This window comes from Microcaecilia unicolor, chromosome 4 (genome assembly GCF_901765095.1).
Source record: "Microcaecilia unicolor chromosome 4, aMicUni1.1, whole genome shotgun sequence".
NCBI classification, from domain to species: domain Eukaryota; kingdom Metazoa; phylum Chordata; class Amphibia; order Gymnophiona; family Siphonopidae; genus Microcaecilia; species Microcaecilia unicolor.
The window spans coordinates 264,839,809-264,861,020 of NC_044034.1; the positions used below are offsets into that span (position 1 = coordinate 264,839,809).

At 42.4% G+C, this 21,212-nt stretch overlaps 1 protein-coding gene across 1 annotated transcript in view; it reads left to right on the forward strand.

Moving 5' to 3' along the window:
* RASA3 (RAS p21 protein activator 3) overlaps positions 1–21,212 on the forward strand; it is a 615,753-nt gene that overhangs the window by 400,951 nt on the left and 193,590 nt on the right. Inside the window, exon 5 of the mRNA XM_030201492.1 lies at positions 15,781–15,857. Coding sequence (XP_030057352.1) covers positions 15,781–15,857 — 77 coding nt within the window. The remainder of the gene's footprint in view (positions 1–15,780; positions 15,858–21,212) is intronic.

Genomic DNA, 21,212 nt, shown 5'->3' on the forward strand with positions numbered 1-21,212 from the left:
TACAGTTAGGGTTTCTTAAATGCTAGCTGTGGTAGTCATAACGTATATTCAGTGCCACTATCCAGGTACCCCTGGATTCTATATATGGTGCCCAAAAGTTGTTCCAAAAATTTGGGCATGCGACTTAATTGATTAATGTGCCCTTAACTAGAAATAATTGGGCACTAACAACCAATTATTACAGTTAATTTGCATCAATTAGGATTTGCAAGTGCAACTGGCTGTGTGCTATTCTAGAAGGCTTGGTGCTTAACTGTCATAGCATGTATCTGAAAAAGGGGTGTGGTAAGGGGGTGTGTCAGGGGTGTTCTGAAAAGTTGTGCGTGGAATTACAGAATACTGCCGTACCGCGCTTAACTTGGGTGCCAGCATTTAAACCAGGTTTTAGCAGGCGTAAGTACAGCGCCAAAAGTTCGGCATGGAATTCACGCTAAACATTAAGGTGCACACCCCCTTTATAGAATAGCGCTTAGCACTGAATTTTTTCAGTGCCCTAATTCAGTGCTGTTTATAGACTGCCTTGACTCTGCCCATGCTCCCCCCCCCCCCCCCCCAAGCATTATCTGCATATGACTCAATTCTGTAAATTGTGCCCAGGTTTGGGTACAGATAAAAATTAGCGCTAAGCGCTATTCTGTTAATGTTGCTCAGAATTGGGTGTCATTTATAGAATAACATTTGATGCTGGATCTGCGCCCAGTTTTGGGTGCGTGGATTTACAGCACCTAAAACTTGGTGTAAATTCTCACACCTAAATTAGGTGCAGAACTCCGTTTTTCAGTAAAACTGCATGCAAATTCCAGGAATGCCCCTGCTCTTCCCATGCCCCTTCGTGGCCATGCCCCCATTTTAGATCCACGTGCAAAATTTACATGTGGATCTCAGCGCCTAAAACTGTGCGTACAAATTTTAATTAATGCCAGTTAGCACCGATTATTATTTATTTATTTATTTATTTATTGCATTTGTATCCCACATTTTCCCACCTATTTGCAGGCTCAGTGTGGCTTACAGAGTATTGTTATGACATAGTCAGTACAGGATATTAGATACAGTTGGTAGTGTACAGAGCTTAAGTACGTGAAGAAAGAAGGAAGGTGTTAGGGAGGATAGTGTAGAAGGTGGATTGTCATAGCTGGGTGGGTTATTGGGTAGTTTGTAGGGCTATGGGTTCTCTTTGTAGGCCTTGTTGAAAAGATGTGTGTTCAAGGATTTGCGAAAGTTAGTTGTTTAATTATTAGTGTACAATTATTGGTGCTGATTGGCTCGTTTATCAATTAAGTTGTGTACATGCTTAAATTTGCACACACAATTTTGAATGTCATATATAACATTGTAAGTAGTATACTATGCCATACTTTGTATTGTTATTTGAATATTTTTACTGCTGTAATTGTCTATTGCTTATATTTAATTTATTCTTACTGTACACCGCCTTGAGTGAAATCTTTCAAAAAGGTGGTAAATCCTAATAAATAAATAAATAGAATTAGGGCGATAATGTAGAGACAGTCTGTGAGAATATTCAGAGGCACTGTGGGCCAAATTTTATAAATGGCGCCTTAAATATGGGTGCCGAAAAATCACATGCTTAGCACGATTCTATAAACTATGCCTAAATTAGGCGTAGATTATAGAATATGCTTAGTGACCATCCTTGCGACTAAAATTTAGGCGCACCCCTTTAGGCCACCTAAAACCAGGTCTAAATACCTACACCTAACTTGGGCGCAGATAAGGTGTATTCCATAATACTGCCCTTTTGCCTGAACACATTAGAATTTACGCACACCATGTTTTTAGCCGTTGGGCCAAATTAGCACACACAACTTAAGGTGCCATTTATAGAATTTGTGGGTATCTCGATAGTGCCCCTGAATATCTCTGTCAGCAGCACTCATCCAGATAGCAGGTGCAGCTATCCAGATAAATGATTTTGACTATACACCATAATATTGTAGAAAGTACTCGATGGGCATATGTTGAAGCCTTGCCCATATATCTGTGGGCAATGGTTCAACATATGCACACATTCATTTCTGACATTTATCACTGTGGTGGCTACTTAGAGGGGCATTTTTGAAACGTCATTTAAGTCAGAATTGGGATGCTCTGCTCATATCATCAAAAAAAAAAAAAAAGAAGTGTATCCCACAGCCAGCTGAGAATGTCCAAAATGAATAGTCATTTTCCAAAATGAAACATCCAACTTATGAACAGCAAAAAACCAGGGATAGGGATGTCTGTCTGGCATCATTTTGAGAAAAATGGCCACGCAGATATCCAGGAAGATTAGAAGGATAGCCTAGTTATTAGTGCAGTAGACTTTAAACCAAGGGGCCCCAGTTCAAATTCTATTTTAACTTTTATTTTGTAATTGTGAGCCCCCCAGGAACAGAAAAATACCTACTGTACCTGAATGTACACCACTTCAGTAGCCTCCAGGCTAGCAGATGGCTTATATTGTTAAGTACAGTAGGTGTTTTTCTGTTTCTGGACAGCTCACAATTAAAAAAATAATTTTGAGTTAAATTGGGATTTGGTCTGGGGTCCCTTGGTTTAATGTCCTCTGCAGTAACCACTAGGCTATTCCTCACACTTGCTTCCTGCTTTGGTCAGAATGCCTGTACTAGTTTATAGTTTATTTCACTTCCTATACCATCTAGCTTGAAACAAAATCACTGCAGTTCACAATCCCAAAGCAATAAAAGCAGAAAAAGAAAAAGGAAAGAACTCCAATTTAAAATAGTAAATAGACACTCAAACAAGATCACACACATCCTAACAGCAATCACTAACACAATCAACAACCACAAAATAAAAACTACTGCTATCAAAACTCACCCCTAGCTTCAATTCACACTAACTCTCTGGGAAAGCAACAGGAAAAGCCATTGCAAAAAGAGCTTTCAGGAGGCATTTAAAACACAGAAGAGATTGTAGTCCCCAGAGAATTCCACAAGGAATGTGCCAAATTTAAAAAAAACGTCAAGCGGGTCTCCTCGACCAAAGGAATCGACAGAGTAAAAGTGCCTGAGGATCTCAATGTCCTAGATGAAAAATATGGATGTAACAAAGATGCCAGTGACAAGGGCACTTTCTCATAAATAAGGATCAGCAATTTAAATCTGATCCTATAGTACACTGGCAACCGATGTTTGGAGGAGTAGCCTAGTGGTTAGTGCAGTGGACTTTGATCCTTGGGGAACTGAGTTTGATTCCCACTGCAGCTCCTTGTGACTCTGGGCAAGTCACTTAACCCTAACCCTCCATTGCCTCTGGTACAAAATAAGTACCTGAATATATGTAAACCGCTTTGAATGTAGTTGCAAAAACCTCAGAAAGGCGGTATATCAAGTCCAATTTCCCTTTCCCTAATACACATACAAAGTTGTGATATGATGAAACCTGGAGGCCCTATCCAGGACACGAAGAGTGGTATGCTGAAGGGTTTGAAGTTTCTTCAAATTACCGTTTGAAATACTTCCAAGACTGCATTGGCATAATCAAATTGAGACATAAAAAGAGTATACCCAGGGTTCCTGGGGGGAAGGGAGAGTGGGGTCTTTCAAACATGGTTTCAAAAGGGGTTAATACGATTTTGAGATTTTCTTGAGGAGGGGATGACTCAGCATTTGGGGAACTACAAGAATTGTATGCATAGGCGGTCGGTGGCCCAACTGTTTGGGGAGGCTAAAGGGGGCGGGGTCAGGGGCGGTGCCAGGGGTGGGGCTTACATCCATAATTATCTGACAACACAGAAAAAAATAAGTAAAAGTAAAATAGTAACAAGTAATATCTTTTATTAAATTTAGATATTAGATATGTATCATACGTCAAAGAATAAAGAGGTTGCTGAAAATGTCTGAGAGCTTGATGGCTCAACAGTATAGTTGGAAGGAAAGTGCATTTCTATAGAATAGGCAGTCAGAACTTTTGGATGACACAAAAGCACCAGTGTTAAGGTCCAATTTCCAGAGTGTAGAGATACCAAGGGTGTCCCATCCCAAATGTGAAAAGTGCTACCCCAATTAGTGAGATTCAAGGTTAGCAAGTGAAAGTTGAGCTACTACTGAGAATGTTATGAGCTAAATTAAGTCCAAATTCTAATATTAGGCATATTGAAAAGTAATGCAAAACCTTAAAAAAGTTACTCAGGACCTATAAAGCAAATTGACTGTAACATAAGAATAGCCATACTGAGTAAGACCAACAGATTTAAATTTCAGAAACTGACACATTCCACTCACTAAATTAAAAAATGAATAAATATTTGAAACAAAAATGTATAATAAGGTGATACCTTTTTATTTAACTAATTTAATAAATTTGTTGACTAGCTTTTTGGAGTTTTCTAACCTGAGGAAGGAGGTTTAAAATGTATTTAGTCCAATAAAAAGTTGTCATCTTATTTTACATTTTTTGTTTTATTTTTATTTATTAACCTGTAAAGTGGACTAACATGGCTACTTCATTCTACATTAAAAATAATTTTACCTTTGCTGTCTGGCATCTAATTTTTCTAATTGTGCAGGTCGCAGTCTCTGGTTACTGCCTTTCTGTCTTTTAACTCTTTCCATATCTCCTGTTTATCATTTTTCTCTCTTCGCATGTCTTCTTCACGTCTTCTAGTACATCCATCTCCGACACTGATTTTTCTTTTCTGCTTTCTTCCATTTTTCTGCCTCTCTGACCACTCAGACTTATCCATGCTTCATTTTCCCTGTTTTCCATCTTTTTCCCTCACCCAGGGTGTGTGTGTGTGTGTGTCTCAACTCCCCCTCAACCATATCGGATCTGTTTCTGTCTCTCCCACCCCACCATCCAGGATCTTGTGTGTGTCTCTCTCCCTGCCTGCCATAATCTCCCCTCTGTTTCTCTCCCTCCATCTAACTTTCTTCCCCCTCCCTGCCATGCAGCATTTGTTCTCTCTCTTCCCCTGTCCCAGGCACCCAGGATCTCCTCTCTCTCTCCCACCTCACCCTACCTCACATACCATACAGATCTCTTCTCTGTCTCTCTCTCTCCCCATACAATGCACCTCTGTCTCTCTCCCACCTTCCAGCATTGCTCCTCCCTCTCTCTGTCTTCACTCTACACCTCAGCCTCTCTTCTTCCACTGCCTGTTTTTCTTTTCACTCTCCAGTTTTGCTCCTCTGTCTCTTCCCCCCACCCCAATATCCAGCTTTTTGCTCCTCTGTTTCTTCTCTCCCCCTAATATCCAGCTTTGCTCATCTGCCTCTTCTCCCCAAAACATCTAGCCTTGCTTCTATGCCTGCCTCCCTCCAAATATCTAACATTGTGCCTCTGCTTCTTCCCACCCTCTCTGTTTCCTCCCATTTCCTGCCTCGAGCATTATCTTCTCTCTCTTTTTTCTTCCCCCTAGCCGCAAAAAGAAAAAGAAGCTGGAACTTCCCTTCCATGCTGCCTTTCTGCCAAACCCGCTGCCTCTCTGATTCAGTGGCCATCGGTAAACAAACACTGTGCATGGAGCCATAGAGCTCTGCACAGCAGTGCTGACAGCCCTTCCGGTCCCACCCTCTATGATGCAACATCCTGTTCAGGCAGGAACTGGCAATCTGTCAGCGACGTGCAGAGCTCTATGGCCCCGCACGTGGAGGGGCATAATGGAACGAAAACGTCTATCTCCATGGGTGTTTATCTCCGAGAACGGGTCCGTGAAGGGGCGGACCGAACCGTATTTTCGAAAAAAATAGACGTCCATGTTTTATTCGACAATTTGTGAGCTGGGCGTTTTTGTTTTTCAGTGATAATGGAAAATGAAAGCGCCCAGCTCAAAAACGAATAAATCCAAGGCATTTGTTCGTGGGAGGGGCCAGGAGTCGTAGTGCACTGGTCCCCCTCACATGCCAGGACACCAACCGGGCACCCTAGGGGGCACTTTTAGAAAAAAAAAAAAAGGTAAAAGAGCTCCCAGGTGCATAGCACCCTTCCCTTGTGTGTTGAGCCCCCCCAAATCCCCCTCAAAACCCACTGCCCACAAGTCTACACCATTACTATAGCCCTAAGGGGTGAAGGGGGGCACCTACATGTGGGTACAGTGGGTTTGGGGGGGTTGGACGACTAAGCATTAAGCAGCACAATTGTAACAGATGGGGGGGGGGGGATGGACCTGGGTCCACCTGCCTGAAGTCCACTGCACCCCCTAACAACTGCTCCAGGGACCTGCATACTGCTGCCAGGGAGGTGGGTATGACATTTGAGGGTGAAAATAAAAAGTTGTGAAACATCATGTTTTGTGGTGGGAGGGGGTTAGTGACCACTGGGGGAGTCAGGGGAGGTCATCCCCGATTCCCTCTGGTGGTAACCTGGTCATTTAGGGCACTTTTTGGGGCCTTATTCGTGAAAAACAGGGTCCAGGAAAAGTGCCCTAAATTCTAGCTACAAACGCATACTTTTTTGCCCATTATCGGCGAAAGGCGCCCATCTCTCCTCGGCCGAAAACCATGCCCCAGTTCCACCTTCGCCACTCCTCCGACATGCCCCTGTCAACTTTGTACGCTTCCGCGATGGAGTGCAGTTGAAAACGTCCAAAATCGGCTTTCCATTATACCGATTTATTCGTTTTTGTGAGATAAACGTCTATCTCCCGATTTGGGTCGAAATCTAGACTTTTTCTCTTTCAATTATAAGGTGGATAGTCTGTTTATTGATGGCTACTGAATCGGGGAGCAGAGAGTCTCAGGCAGAAAGGCAGCGGGGAGGGAGGGGAAGCACCAGTTAATACCTTATGCTGCCGCCAGATTGGGAAGCACTCCAAAAGAGGTTGCATTTGGGCTGGGGAGGCTTAGCCTCCCCAAGCCTCTTATACGGGGCACTTATGACTGTATGGGATATCGGAGCCTGACTCCTTTGCATATTTACAGGTTAAACATTTTATTATAACAGGGTTGAAACTATGGAACTCGAGGCATTTTAAAATGTATGGGGGGACATAGATCGGTGGGGGAAAGGAATCTCTAGGATATATGGACATCTAAGGGGACAGGGGTTCATGAAACTGCCCTACATGGAAGCATGGGAGAAGGATATGAAACAGAGAATAACTGAGTCAGAATGGAGGCGGATATGCATGGAGGTCATGAAGGCTTCGATGTGTGTATTAATTAAGGAAAATGTGTACAAAGTACTGAGCAGATGGTATTATACGCCTGATAGAATAAAAAAAAGTGTTTCCCAGAGCTTCAGATGAATGTTGGAGATGTGGAGGGGAGAAGGGAACATTCTATAACATTTGGTGGGATTGTAGCCAGATACATTCTTATTGGAGGGAAATATCGGACAGGTTGTCGGAGGCCCTAGAGATTCCATTTCCATGTGATACTAAGTGGTGTCTTCTGGGGTGGGGAAATCGGAGAGGGGGGAGATGGCAACAAAGATTTAAAAGAATGAGATTAGCTGCAGCAAAAACCACAATAGCAATACATTGGAAGAGGAACAAAGGGCCGACAATTCACAACTGAATGGAAAAATGTATTGCAATTATAGAGCTGGAAAAACTGACAGATAAACGTAAGGGCAGATATAACCCTGAGGCACCAGAATGGACACATGTAGAGGACATAAAGGGCAAGGAGAGGGGGGAAAACTAAGTGTGGGGGATACTTGGACTGTTGGGAAGAGAGGGGAAGGGGAGGGCGAGGCCGAGGGGGGAGGGAGGGAGGAGGGATGGGGGGGGGGGGGAACAGTAATGTAAAGCTAAGAATCAAGATATAAAATAAGTTGTATGTTATTACAGAGCAGGAGGCTCTATGTTGTACTTGAAAAGCTGTTTCAATAAAAATTTATAAATTAAAATAATAATAATAATAAAAGAGTATACATCAATACCAGAAAGGCCTTATCCACATATCTTCACAATGCATGCAGTTTTAAAAGTGCAATATATCTGCAGCAGACTATGAAGTCCACATGAGCAGTAAAGGTCAAGTGGGAATCAATAATGACCCGCAAGTACCGTAAAGTGTCTACAGTGGGTAACTCAATGCCATTTAATCTAACTGATACTCCTGGCTGACTCTCCCTTCTGGTAACCCAACACGACATCATCATCTCCACATTCACCACAAATATTATCTGAGCTGTCGTAGTAACTGGTTTTCCTTTTCAGCTTCACTTTCAGGGAGGGGGGGGGGACAGCAACCACTGGGGAATTACGGAGGGGCCATGCCTTAATCCCTGCAGTGGGGATCCTCAGGAGCTTAACCGAGATTGGATAGCAGAGCCGGTAGTGGGAGGCGGGACTGGAGGTTGGGAGGCGGGGATAGTGCGGGGCAGACTTATACGGTCTGTGCCAGAGCCAGTGGTGGGAGGCGGGACTGGAGGTTGGGAGGCAGGGATAGTGCTGGGCAGACTTATACGGTCTGTGCCAGAGCCGGTGGTGGGAGGCGGGGATACTGCTGGGCAGACTTATACGGTCTGTGCCAGAGCCGGTGGTGGGAGACAGGGATAGTGCTGGGCAGACTTATACGGTCTGTGCCAGAGCCGGTGGTGGGAGGCGGGGATAGTGCTGGACAGACTTATACGGTCTGTGCCAGAGCCGGTGGTTGGGAGGCGGGGATAGTGCTGGGCAGATTTATACGGTATGTACCATGAAGAGCATAGGTACAAATCAAAGTAGGGTATACACAAAAAGTAGCAGACATGAGTTGTCTTGTTGGGCAGACTGGATGGACCGTGCAGGTCTTTTTCTGCCGTCATCTACTATGTTACTATGTGGTCAGCTGCTCAATTAGAGCACTTTTTTTATTTTTACTCTGGATGTGATTGAAACAGTTCTATTTTAGGATGCCCTAAATCTAAGACTTGTACATTTCTTCCTATTTGACTATTGCTGTTGGATGTCCTTTTTATAGGCCCTCCCTAGGCCTGCCCAACACACACCTCCTACCTGCCCCCAACATGCCTCTTTGCTATTTGGATGAACTGCAGTGTTGGACTTTTTTCTTTTTTCCTGCCTTTTCCAAAATTGCTATTTGGACTACTTTTGGGGCATTTTTAGATATCTGTGTGCTTTGAAAGTGAATACCTTAGGGTGACATCATATTGCAGACAGATGTTGGCACTCCACAACCTATACCTCTAGGGCTGTGTTAGACGCGAGAAAGACACTCTTTCAGGGCCCTTTCTCTCTAGATCTGACACCAGCTCTTATCTTTCAATTGTCCAGGCCAACTGGCTGTTCAAAAATTAAAAAAAAAAAAGACTGCTGGGGAAGTATTGCTGAATTGATTTCAAACAAGACAGGTTCAAATGGACAATATTCCAAAACAGAGCAAGACACTCATTCCTTTAACCTTTCCAGGGATCTCTCAGCCGTCTTCCTTTTCTTCCTTGTCCAAGGTTTGGCAGCCTTGAGTATTCACAAGGCTTGACTGCAACTCCTTTGGTCAGTACTCGCCTATTCTCTTTTCACCTTCTCTGATAGCTTCTGAAGCTCTCTGGAATCTGTGAGGATACAAATTCCCTCCTCCAGCACCAAAAAAGTGGACCCTTTCCATTGCCCTGCAGAGCCCTCAGGACCCTTTCCTTTGAGCCTGGGTGCTCTCCTTGAGCTCCAACACTCCTAATCTACAAGAGAGAAATAATCAACCCCTCCCTAACTGGGATTATATGCACTCTCATATACCCCTCAGTCCAGTGTCATTAAAATCTCCCCCTCCTACATACAAGTCGCAGAACCTCTGTAGCATTTGTTCATAAAGGAGATGTATTGCCCTCTAGCTTTTCAGATTCTTAAGAAACCAGTTTTGCCCCCTTAATGACACTCCCGTTGCAGGTTGCTAGCTCTCAAAGGAGAAAGCAAAGTTTGCTTCCAAAGCCACTGCTCGATTCAGCTCCTGAGTCAGAAAAATTCTTTGCTCAAGAGAAAAGACTGCTGAAACCATTATTTTTTTTTGAAGACCAAAAATAGGACTGTGTGCACATAAGAAATTCCAACTCAGTCCCTCTTTAAAGGCAGAGTTCAGTGTTCTGTGAGCTTGCCAGACATTTTTTCCATAAAAACATCAGGAAATGAGTAATGAGACTTTACAACATGGGATTCTCTGTGTGAGAGATTTCTCTAGTCCTCTCTGAAGCCTTACATTGTCTTTAGTTGTATTTTTTTTTAACAGCAAAAGAGTATAAACAACCACGTGTTAAAGTTTTCATCTGGTAACATGCGTAAACTGCCACACGGCTCCATTTCATAGTCACCAAACAGTAAATATCCCCTAAATGCTTACCTATCAAATGCATGGTGTGTATATTTTATTTAATTAGCAATCTCAGTGTATTCCTATTCAGTTTATGATGATAGTGTCATCAAAATAAGAGTACATAAATCTGTGCTTACTATAAGATCTTAATCCAGGCCGTACAGATGAAAACAAGCAGGCAAGGATGGTAAATGGGGTGATTTAAGGATTGCAAATCTTTCATGCCAAGCTGCTATTTTAGATGCTTATGGGTTGATTCTGCATCTAGTGTCGTGACTGAAGTTTGGATTTTAGATATAGTAACACGACAGATAGGGATATGCATTTATTAGTGCATGCAAAATTGATTTAGCATGCTTTAATCTATAAATTCATGCGTGTTCTCCTCCCCCAATTCCCATCCATCTTCTGCTTTTTCCCATCTGGTCCTTGAGTCTAATCCATCTCTATTCCCTTCCCCCATCCATATTCTGCTCTGTGCTCCCCCCCACCCCCCCACACTCCCCAAGTCCTAACCATCTTCTGCTCTGTTCTCCTCCCTCCAGTCCCCCATATCCCATCCTTGGCTTCGCAGCTGTAAATTGGACTGGCTGGGGCTGTGACTCTGGTGCCGGCAAAGGTCACATAGCCCCCCCCCCTTTCTCTCCTTCATACAGGGGCCAGGCTGCATAATTCAAATGTGCTCTGTTTGACCCATGAGGCTCTTTGTCTACGGAACCCTAGTCACTTCAAGCATCGTTTGTTTCAACCATGCAGTGCATAGACACAGAGCCTCATGATTCAAGCCAAGCAGGTTTAAATCACACAACTCAGCCCCTGTAACAAGGAGAAAGGAGGGGTCATGCAACCTGATGCAGACACTAAAGTCTCAGCTCTAGTCAGACCAGGCTACAGGTACTGTCTTGTTCTGGTTGGGGTGGCCAGCCAATTGTTTTGGTGCGGCATCTATCATCCCATAGCAGTGCCTGTGCTGGTGTAATGTTTCAGTGCTACGTTTTCATATGTTCTGCAGGTTTTTGCAGGGGGCATGACTACTGTGGGGGACAGAGCCCCTAATACTGGCCCTGTATGTGAATACTGGCACTGTTTCTTTAGAATAAAGGCATTGCTTCCCAGTGTAGTTGAATTATTTGAAGGTGGGATGCAGAGCATGTTAATGAGGAAGATCTTCCCTTAAAAATATTTTGGAGCATTGATTTAATCAACAGAACCCCACAAAAAATATTGCCAGACCATCTCCATCAAAAAGAAAAAAGGAAATATTGCTGTTTGTTTCAGTGGTGGTATTATAGGCAAAAGAGAATGGATCTTTCCTTTTCCTTTTGTATGATTTTTGAGTTAGGTTTCAAGATATCTGCAATGAATGTGCATAAAATAAATTTGATTGCATTTGAGGTATATATAGCAGATATATAGCATCTGTCAAGTACTCTGTCATATGTGTTGAAGCTCAACAAAACCAGGGAAAATATAGTCACCAAAATATGTGAAAATGGAGAAGCCCTCAGATGTATGACTCACCCATGCCATGATCTTCAAAGTTATAACTATTAATCGGGTGGATTTTTTTATTATCTACTTTGTTTCCTTTCTGCTCGATAGTGTCTGCTCATGGATTTCTTATTTCTGTGTTTCCCAGGGGGACTGAAATTCTTGGTAAACTTTATCAAACCTTTTTTCTCAGATGCAAATAGGTTACGAAGAACTTCTTGTTCAAAAGCTGTATCTTGTGCTGAGGAATGATCCAGACTGTAATGTTTAGTGAAAGTATAAGTGGAGGCCCATGTGGCTGCTTTGCAAATATCTGCAATGGATACTGCTCTGAAATTTGCTACGGAGGCAGCCTTCACATGAAGTTGGTGAGGATCTACTCGCTCTGATAGTTGAAGATTCAAGACTGAATAATAGAAGGAGATGCAATCTGAAACCCAGTTGGGTAGTGTCCTTTTCAACATTGGTGATACTGGATTGTTTGGATTATAAGAAACAAAAAGTTGCAAAGTCTTGCGAAAGACTTTTGGTGTAATACAGGTAATAGTGCTGCACTCATGTACAGTCTAGGGAATGTAACGAAGCCTCTGCTGGAGATCAATAGGGCAGAGGAAAGAAGGATGGTAATACTATAGTCTGGCTTAAGTGAAATGGTGATAACAGCCTTGGGTAGGAACTTCAGGTGACTATGAAGAAGTACCCTATTTGAAAACATTGTGTGTTTGAAGGGTAATGCACCATGGCTTGAGGTTCACTCATTCTTCTTGCTGAGGTAATTACTTTGAGGAAAATAGCTTTCCAGGTAAGATGTTTTCCTGAAGCTGAAGCCAAGGGCTCAGACAGTTCTTCCATAAGACTGGTGAGCATCACATTAAGATCCCATGCTGGGAGTGGTGCCTTCAGAGGTGGTTTTATGTGCATGAGGCCTTTCATGAAGCAGGATACAATAGGTATGGTAGCCACTGGTTTTCCTTGGTAAAGAGTATGATAGGCAGAAATAGCAGCCAGATGTAGTTGCACCAAGGAAGTCTGAAGACCAGAATCTGAGAGGTGTAATAAATAAGATAAAATTTGTGTTGGAGAGCATGTGAAGGGGTCTTTGTTCTGGTACTGGGCCCAGAGTATAAAAAACATTGCCAATTTAAAGAATAAGATCTGCATGGACAGATCACGTGACGCCTAGAACAGGAGCAGAGGCTGTCTTCTCGGCTCCTCTGTCTTCCCACCAATCAAAGCCACAATTTTAACCTATATCTTTGCCAGAAGTGGTGATTTTTGCATCCTGCTTTAGTTCTTCCTGCTGGTTTGACCGGAGGTGGATTTGAAAGCCTTAGTCATTGGGATGGCTTTGAAGTTGCCTCGCAAGAGTTAAGTCATGCAGAAAGGAGTATCAGCTAAGATGGTGGTTATATCGTCTCCACCGAGTCCTTCAGTAAGCACCATGTGGACTTCAAAAATTGTATTGTAGGTGCGGGCTGCAATAGAGGCGGTGTTGGATGCTAAATTACAACAGCTTCATGATAGAACGGAGACTGCACACAAGCATTTGGATAATCTTGATTTGGAATTTGATTCACAGCAGCATCAGATTGGAGTATTGGAATCCCGGGCCCAAAGTTCTTCTCTGGAAGTGGAGCAGTTGCATCATATGGTATCAAAAATGGAACATAAACTTAATGATTTTGAAGGAAGAGCATGATGCAATAATTTATGTCTCGTGGGCCTAGTTGAAACTCTGAGTGATGTAGACCTTGTGCGTATATTAGAGAGCTGGATTCTACAATCTTTACACTTGGGCATGTTGGAAGTACCTTTTAAAATTGAGTGGGCTCATTGTGTGGATTCAAGGAATACTGCTGCTTCTTGTTCGCATGTTGTGGTTCTCCGTGTTTGTCATTATGATCATAAGCATGCAATACTTCAAGCATTGCACCATGGGAATCATCTGGAATATGATAATCATAATGTACTTTGTTTCCAAGACTATACCGCCAGAGTGCATGCTCAGCGTAAAGCTTTTGCTCCTCTTTGCACTCAATTGTGCGAACGGAAGATTTCCAGCGCATTACTTTATACTGCATGACTTTGGATTACTTATAGGGGTCAAACTCATCATTTTCTATCTGTGGAAGCAGCTCAATTTTTTTTCCACACTATCCCAATCACTGTTGGCTCTTAGTTAGCTGCTTCCCTTAATATGGGACATACTGTTAATTTTGTAATTTGGCTTGTGTTTGACCCTTGGACCTTTATCTTTGGGACCTTGTTTTATATTTTATTTTTTTGTCGAGACTGAAGGGAGGACTGACATTTTTTTTTAATCCTCTCACTTCTGGGTTATTCTTGCATGCTGTTTAAATACATAAGTGTTGCCACACAGGACAAACCAAAGGTCCATCAAGCCCAGTATCCTGTTTCCAACAGTGGCCAATCCAGGTCACAAATACCTGGCAAGATCCCAGAATAGTTCAATACATTTTATGCTGCTTATCCCAGAAATAAGCAGTGGATTTTCCCAAGTCAATTTAATAATGGTCTATGGACTTTTCCTTTAGGAAGAAGCCCAGACCCTTTTTAAACCCCGCTAAGCTAACATATTGCTGCAATTCTGTGGCTTTTCTATTTCATTTATACTTAGTAGTGTGGAGTTTTAGTGGCGGTGGTTTGGACAGGGGAAGTATACATGCTGGTTCCCATGTAATATGGGACGTTAGATAGGATAGGCTTGCTGAGCGGTTTGTTTCTGTGGCAGAACAGCGTGTTCCCAAGAAGCTGTCTCTTTAAGGTGAGAGTGGGAAGCTGGGTTGCCATGATGCAAATGAAAGTGAAATCAAATTTAATAATTAAAGTTGCAGTTTGCTATACTGCCCATAGAAAATAAGAAAACTTTCTGTATATGTAAAAGCGGGTTGTGAGGGGAGCTGAGAACTGAAGAAACTGTCAGTGTGATCTGCAGATGTTAGACTGATGGAGAGGAGGAAGACCAAGGCAGCGTGGGAACCCCTGCACAGGGGAAAAGATGTCAAATTCTAACATCTCTAAGTTAAAGGACCACTCCGGCGCCTGAGGCGCTGTCGGATGACGTCACCTCTGAGTGTGCCTACTTTTCCCTGGTAAGTCTATGGAGAAAGACTATTTCAAAGCAGAATGTTTTGCACAAGTCAGCAGTACAGTTAGTTGGAGCACCCCATATGAGGCTCTGAGTATTTGTGGTAAAGCAGGAAGATTACCCCTGGGCCTTGAAGGGAAAGCTCTCCCCCAGGAGACAACCAATCCTCATGGAGAAGAGTGTGCATGTGCAGAACAGAAGAGGAGAGAGAACCAAAAGAATAAATGTTCTTTGGGCTATTGGGGGTGAGATCTACCAAGTGGACTGCCCTGAGATAAGTTACCTCTTACATAGATTTCTTTGTTATATAGCTGTATCCAAATGTCCTTATTAATTTATCTTTCTATTTTATATCACTCAGCATTTTTGTGTCTTCAGAAATTTATGTTGAGATATATGTACACAAATACACACACACACACACACACACACACACGTGTGCAACTATGCCTATCTCTACAGAGATATATAATTTGACCTGGCAGTTTCCTCCCACTCCATTTGACTTGCTAGTCAGAAACAGCTTGTGATTTGACTGTAGAATTATCATAATCCTTCATTCATAATTGAGTAGGGGTTTCCCCCATTTCAAGCGCCTTCTATCAAGCTTGGCTGTCACAGTGTGAATTCTCTGGCTGAGAGACAAACCCCACAGGTTTGTTTATTTTTCTTTTTGCCCTTTAGCAACAAGGGGCTATTAGCACTTCCTCCTATTTTTTGTGTGTTTTTACCACAAAATAATGATATATAATGGTGACAGTTGATTGTATGTAGCATAATTTCCACTAGGGAGTTTTGTTTCATTAGTATGTGTTAAATAACATGCTATAACAAAATAGCATGCCCTAAAGAAAGCCAAACTCACCAAAGCAACAACAAAAAATAAACTGAACCAAATGAAAATGTTTTCCTGTACTCCTTATGATTTTCACTGGGAGCTTTTGTCATTGTGTTTTACAGGGCAAGGTGCATCTAGAGCTGAGGCTTAGTGAAGTTATAATGGACACTGGTGTCGTCTGCCATAAACTTGCAACACGGTAAGAAATAAAGTAGAATACTTTTCTCCAAGGATGGGTGATATCACTAATAGCAGCCAGAACAGAGAAGCTTCTGGAAAGCTGAAGAGATGTTTAGAATTCTTTGACTGACTCTTACAGGAAGTCCTGCCTATTAGTAGTAATCCTTTACTTAAAAGTAATTCTAATGAGCCTCATTGTTTGGATTTCTAAGTTACCTTTTATTAATCTGAATGACATTTTGGATAATTGCCAATTTGGCTTTCAAACTCAACATGACACAGAAACTGTTTTGCTTTCGGCCACCGATATAAGAAGATTAAGTTTTGACATGGGTTTTAGTTTTTTACTAGTAACGTTAGACATAGCAGCAGCCTTTGATTTTCTGGATCACTAGATTTTATTGCGGATATTAAAATCAATAGGAATAGAAGGTACTATAAATGGTTTAGATCTTTTCTGTCTTTTAGGAAATTTCAAGTGGTCCAGAGAAATTATGAGTCTTCATTGTTTGATATGCCTTATGCTTTTCAATATTTACATGATCCTTCTGTGTAAATTACTGTGATGCCTAGGGTTGCAGTTTAGAAATGTATGCTGATGCTATTCAGTTCTTTTTTTTCCACATAGAAAATACCAGTGAGGAGGCTTTACATTTTTTGAGACTGTGCTTACAAAGTGTTAGCTCCTGGATGAAAGCCAATCATCTGAAACTTAACATGGCTAAAACTCAAGTTTTGGTATTGTAAAATTTTCTATTAGGTGATTTACTAGATTTTTTTGGCTTAGTGATTATAAAAAATTATCACATACAATTGGCGGGGCATTTTCAAAAGGACGTCTAAGTTAGAATTGGAGCGTCCTTCTCATAACATCCAAAAAAGGTCCATCTCTCAGTCATTTTCGAACAGGAAATACGTTGGGGTTTCCTGTTCAAAAGTACTTGAGAATATCCAAAATGAATGGCCATTTTACAAACCGAAATGACTAAATTATGAATGCCAAATTCTAGGGACGTTTTTACAAAAATTGGCACCCAGGTTCATATCCCCCTACAACTCTTTTATTTTAAATGCTGAATTCTCCAGGTACAGGGGAGTACCTACTATTCCTGACTGTACATCACCTCAGTGGCCTTCATACTTGTCCTAATACCTGATGCTGTCATAGAGCCTGATATTCCTTTCCAGTTTTTCTTTCAGGGGGGAGAGGGGGGCAGCAGCCACTGGGGGATTCATGAGGGGTCATGCTTTAATCCCTTCAGTTGTCAGCTGCTCTATCAGAGCACCTTTTTGTGCCCTGGATGTGACTGAAACAGGTCTAAATAAAAATGTCCTTCTTTTTAGACTTGGACATTTTTTCCCCTTTGACTATTGCTGTTGGAAGTCCTAATTTTGGGCCTTCTCTAGTCCTGGCCAAAACTTGCCACAACACAAACTCCCTTGCTATATGAATGAACTGCAGTGTAGGACGTCCAAATTCTGCCATTCCAAAATCACAGTTTGGATGTTTTTGCAGATGGATGTTTTTTTGTTTGTTTTTTGCCATTTTGAGACATCCATGTGCTTTGAAAATGATTCCATTGGTATTTTATCTTGGTATTCTGCTGGATTTGGCTTTCCATGAGGATACACCTTTGCAGACTGCATCGTTATTTTTTTTAAGGTTAAGTTAGTTTGACATTTGAGGGATTTTTTTTTTTAAATCTCTGAAACTTTAGAACCAATGTTCTAAAGTCTCATCTTCTTCCAGTCCAGCGATTGGAGTACATAGGAGCCTTCCTTGATACATTGCAAGGCGCGTGCTTTTCTCCCACAAGCGAGAGCAGACACCTTGACAGCACTAGCTTCACAGGTCCAAAACAGCAAGCAGGTCACAGCTTGGCAAATGTTGAGATTGATGGGCCACATGGCTTCAACAGTGCATGTCACTCCCATTGCACATCTGCACTTGAGAGAAGCCCAGTGGTCCCTAGCTTCCCAGTGGTCTCAGGTGGCTGGGAATCTAGCGGTTGCAATCCAGATTCCGCCAAAGTTAACTCATGCCCTTCTCTGGTGGGTAATTTGATTGAAGTTGACTGTGGGACTGCCATTCCAAATTCCGCCTCCTCAGAAGGCAACGGATGCATCCATTCTAAGATGGGGAGCTCATGTAGATGGGCTTCACACCCAGGGAACTTGGACTGCTCAGGAAATAGATCTTCATATCAATCTCCTCGAGCGTGGCAATCCAAAGATCATTCTAACAGCAGCATTGTGCAATATTTGAAACCCAACTAAGTATAGTATCATCTTTATGCTGATGACACCCAACTATACCTCTCCACACCAGACATCACCGCGGAGACCCAGGCCAAGGTATCGGCCTGCTTATCCAACATTGCTGCCTGGATGTCCAACCGCCACCTGAAGCTGAACATGTCCAAAACCGAGCTCCTCGTCTTTCCACCTAAACCCACCTCTCCCCTTCCTCCACTCTCCATCTCAGTTGACAACACCCTCATCCTCCCCGTCCCATCTGCCCGCAACCTCGGAGTCATCTTCGACTCCGCCCTCTCCTTCTCTGCGCATATCCAACAGACTGCCAAGACCTGTCGCTTCTTCCTCTTCAACATCAGCAAAATTCGCCCTTTCCTATCTGAGCAAACCACACAAACTCTCGTCCATGCTCTCATTACCTCTCGCCTTGACTACTGCAACCTACTCCTCACCGGCCTCCCACGTAGCCATCTATCCCCCCTTCAATCCGTTCAGAACGCTGCCGCACGTCTTATATTCCGCCAGAACCGATATACTCACATCACTCCTCTCCTCAAGTCACTTCACTGGCTTCCAATCAGATACCGCATACAATTCAAGCTTCTCCTCCTTACCTACAAATGCACCCGGTCTGCGGCTCCTCACTACCTCTCTACCCTCATCTCCCCCTGTGTCCCCGCCCGTAACCTCCGCTCACAGGACAAATCCCTCCTGTCAGTTCCCTTCTCCACCACTGCCAACTCCAGGCTCCGCTCATTCTGCCTTGCCTCACCCTTTGCCTGGAACAATCTTCCTCAACCCCTACGCCAATCTCCCTCCCTACCCATTTTCAAATCTCTGCTTAAAACTCACCTCTTCAATGCCGCATTCGGCACCTAACCTCTCATGAAATATAGTATTACCTACCAGACGGACTCTACACTTGTCTTTAGATTGTACACCTGTCTTTTTAGATTGTAAGCTCCTTGAGCAGGGACTGTCCTTCCATGTTAAATTGTACAGCGCTGCGTAACCCTAGTAGCGCTTTAGAAATGTTAAGTAGTAGTAGTAGTAATATAAGGCAGGTTGCAACAATCAAACAATGACAGACTGAGTTAACAAAATAAAATGCTCCTGAGAAAAGCAATGCTTAATTAATTTTAATATTTTCAATTTGTAAAAAAACTGAACAAGTTAATTTATTTAACTGGCCCCTCATAGTAAGATGAGAGTCCAATATCAATGTCCAAAATTCTCAAAGATGGCTCCAACTGAAAAACTGTGCCATTCAATACAGGCAAATTTAAAGGAATAGGTATAGATGGGGGACCAAACCAAATAAACTTAGTTTTTTTGGTATTCAATTTCAACTGAGTTAAGGTTGCCCATTCCTCAACCCAAGAACAACAGGATTGCAACTGGGGGCTTATGGCCTGGAGGGAAGAATCAAAAGGGGGTAATAATATCAGCATAATATAATAAGAGAACCCTTTATCCCTCCACCAGATCCCAAAGATCGCAATAATTAGATTAAACAGGATAGGAGATTGGGGGGGAGCTCTGAGGGACCCCACAGGACATAATCCAGTTCAGGGAAACAACACCATGCTGTTTAACCGAGTATAAACGATCACTGAGAAAACCAGGAAAAAACTCTTCCAGAAATACCAATGGAATCTAGCAAATATAACATCAGGTCATGGCCTGTCAAGTTGAAAACAGCAGAAAGATCAGACTTCAATAGCAACACTTGATGACTATGAGCTAACGCCCAAATTCTATATATGGCACCAAGAGTTATGCGCGTTAAATTTAACTACAATGTAAGCTCATAAAGCAGAGAGTTGCTCAGTATCTGTCAGCACTATATGCCTAGTAGTGCTATAGAAATGTTAGTTCCTAGTAGTTGGCAGTTTTTAAAACCAAATTGTCTTAAAGTTTGAAATCATAGAATTTATAAATACAAAAGGCACTATCTTTAGCTGAAATTTTAATGGAGTGGGGAATTTAGGATTGAAAGTTTAAACTGTTGTGAACTCAATGACGGCCAAGGGGCTTGTTTGTTATTATTTTATCTTTGTCTTTCTGAAAATGTGTGTGTCAATTTACAGCTTGCAGTGGTCAGCAACTTCTAAGCTACTGACAGTCACAGGCTGAATTAAACCCAGATGTTCAGTGCTGGGCCATGCCTGGGTTCTGACATTGAATATCTGGGTAAGTATGCTTGGGGTTGTGTGGCAGCCATTGGCTCAGGAAATACTGTGCAGGTGGAAAGAAGAATGGATTCATTTACTGTTCCTTAGTATCATGTTTATTTATTTGTTACATTTGTACCCCACATTTCCCCACCTATTTGCAGGCTCAATGTGTCTTACGTGGTACTGGAGAGGTGTTGGTTGACTCCGGAGTAAACAATTACAGTTACAAGGTTAAGTAGTGGTAGGAAAAGGTTCATGTGGTGGGACCACATGAAGGAAATCAAGAGCAGGTGGAGTTGTTTGGTGATCATTACGAACTTCTTATGGAGTTGTTTGGTGATCATTATGAACTGTAGTGTTATGGAGTTGTTTGGTGATCATTACGAACTGTAGTGTTATGTTGTCGCTAGGTTCATGCATTTATGTTGGGTCAGGAGGGTGAAACAGGTGAGTTTTTAGTTTTTTCCTGAATTGGAGGTGATCGTACGTAGTTTTCACGGCTTATGGTAGAGCGTTCCATAATTGTGTGCTGATGTAGTAAAAATTAGATGGTTAAGTTGATTTGTACTTTAGTCCTTTGCAGCTTGGAAAGTTGAGATTTGGGTATTTACGAGCTGATGCGGTTGTGTTTCTGGTTGGTAGGTCGATAAAGTCTGTCATATATCCCGGTGCTTCGCCGTAGATGATTTTGTGAACCATGGTGCAAATTTTGAAAGCGATGCGTTCTTTGATTGGGAGCCAGTGTAGTTTTTCCGAAGATGAGTCTTGCCGCCATGTTTTGTGCGGTCTGGAGTTTCCTTGAGATTTGGTCTTTGCATCCCGCATAGATTCCGTTACAATAGTCAGCATGACTTAGCACCATCGATTGTATCAGGTTGCGAAATATTTCCCTCGGGAAGAATTGTTTCACACGTTTGAGTTTCCACATTGTGAAGAACATT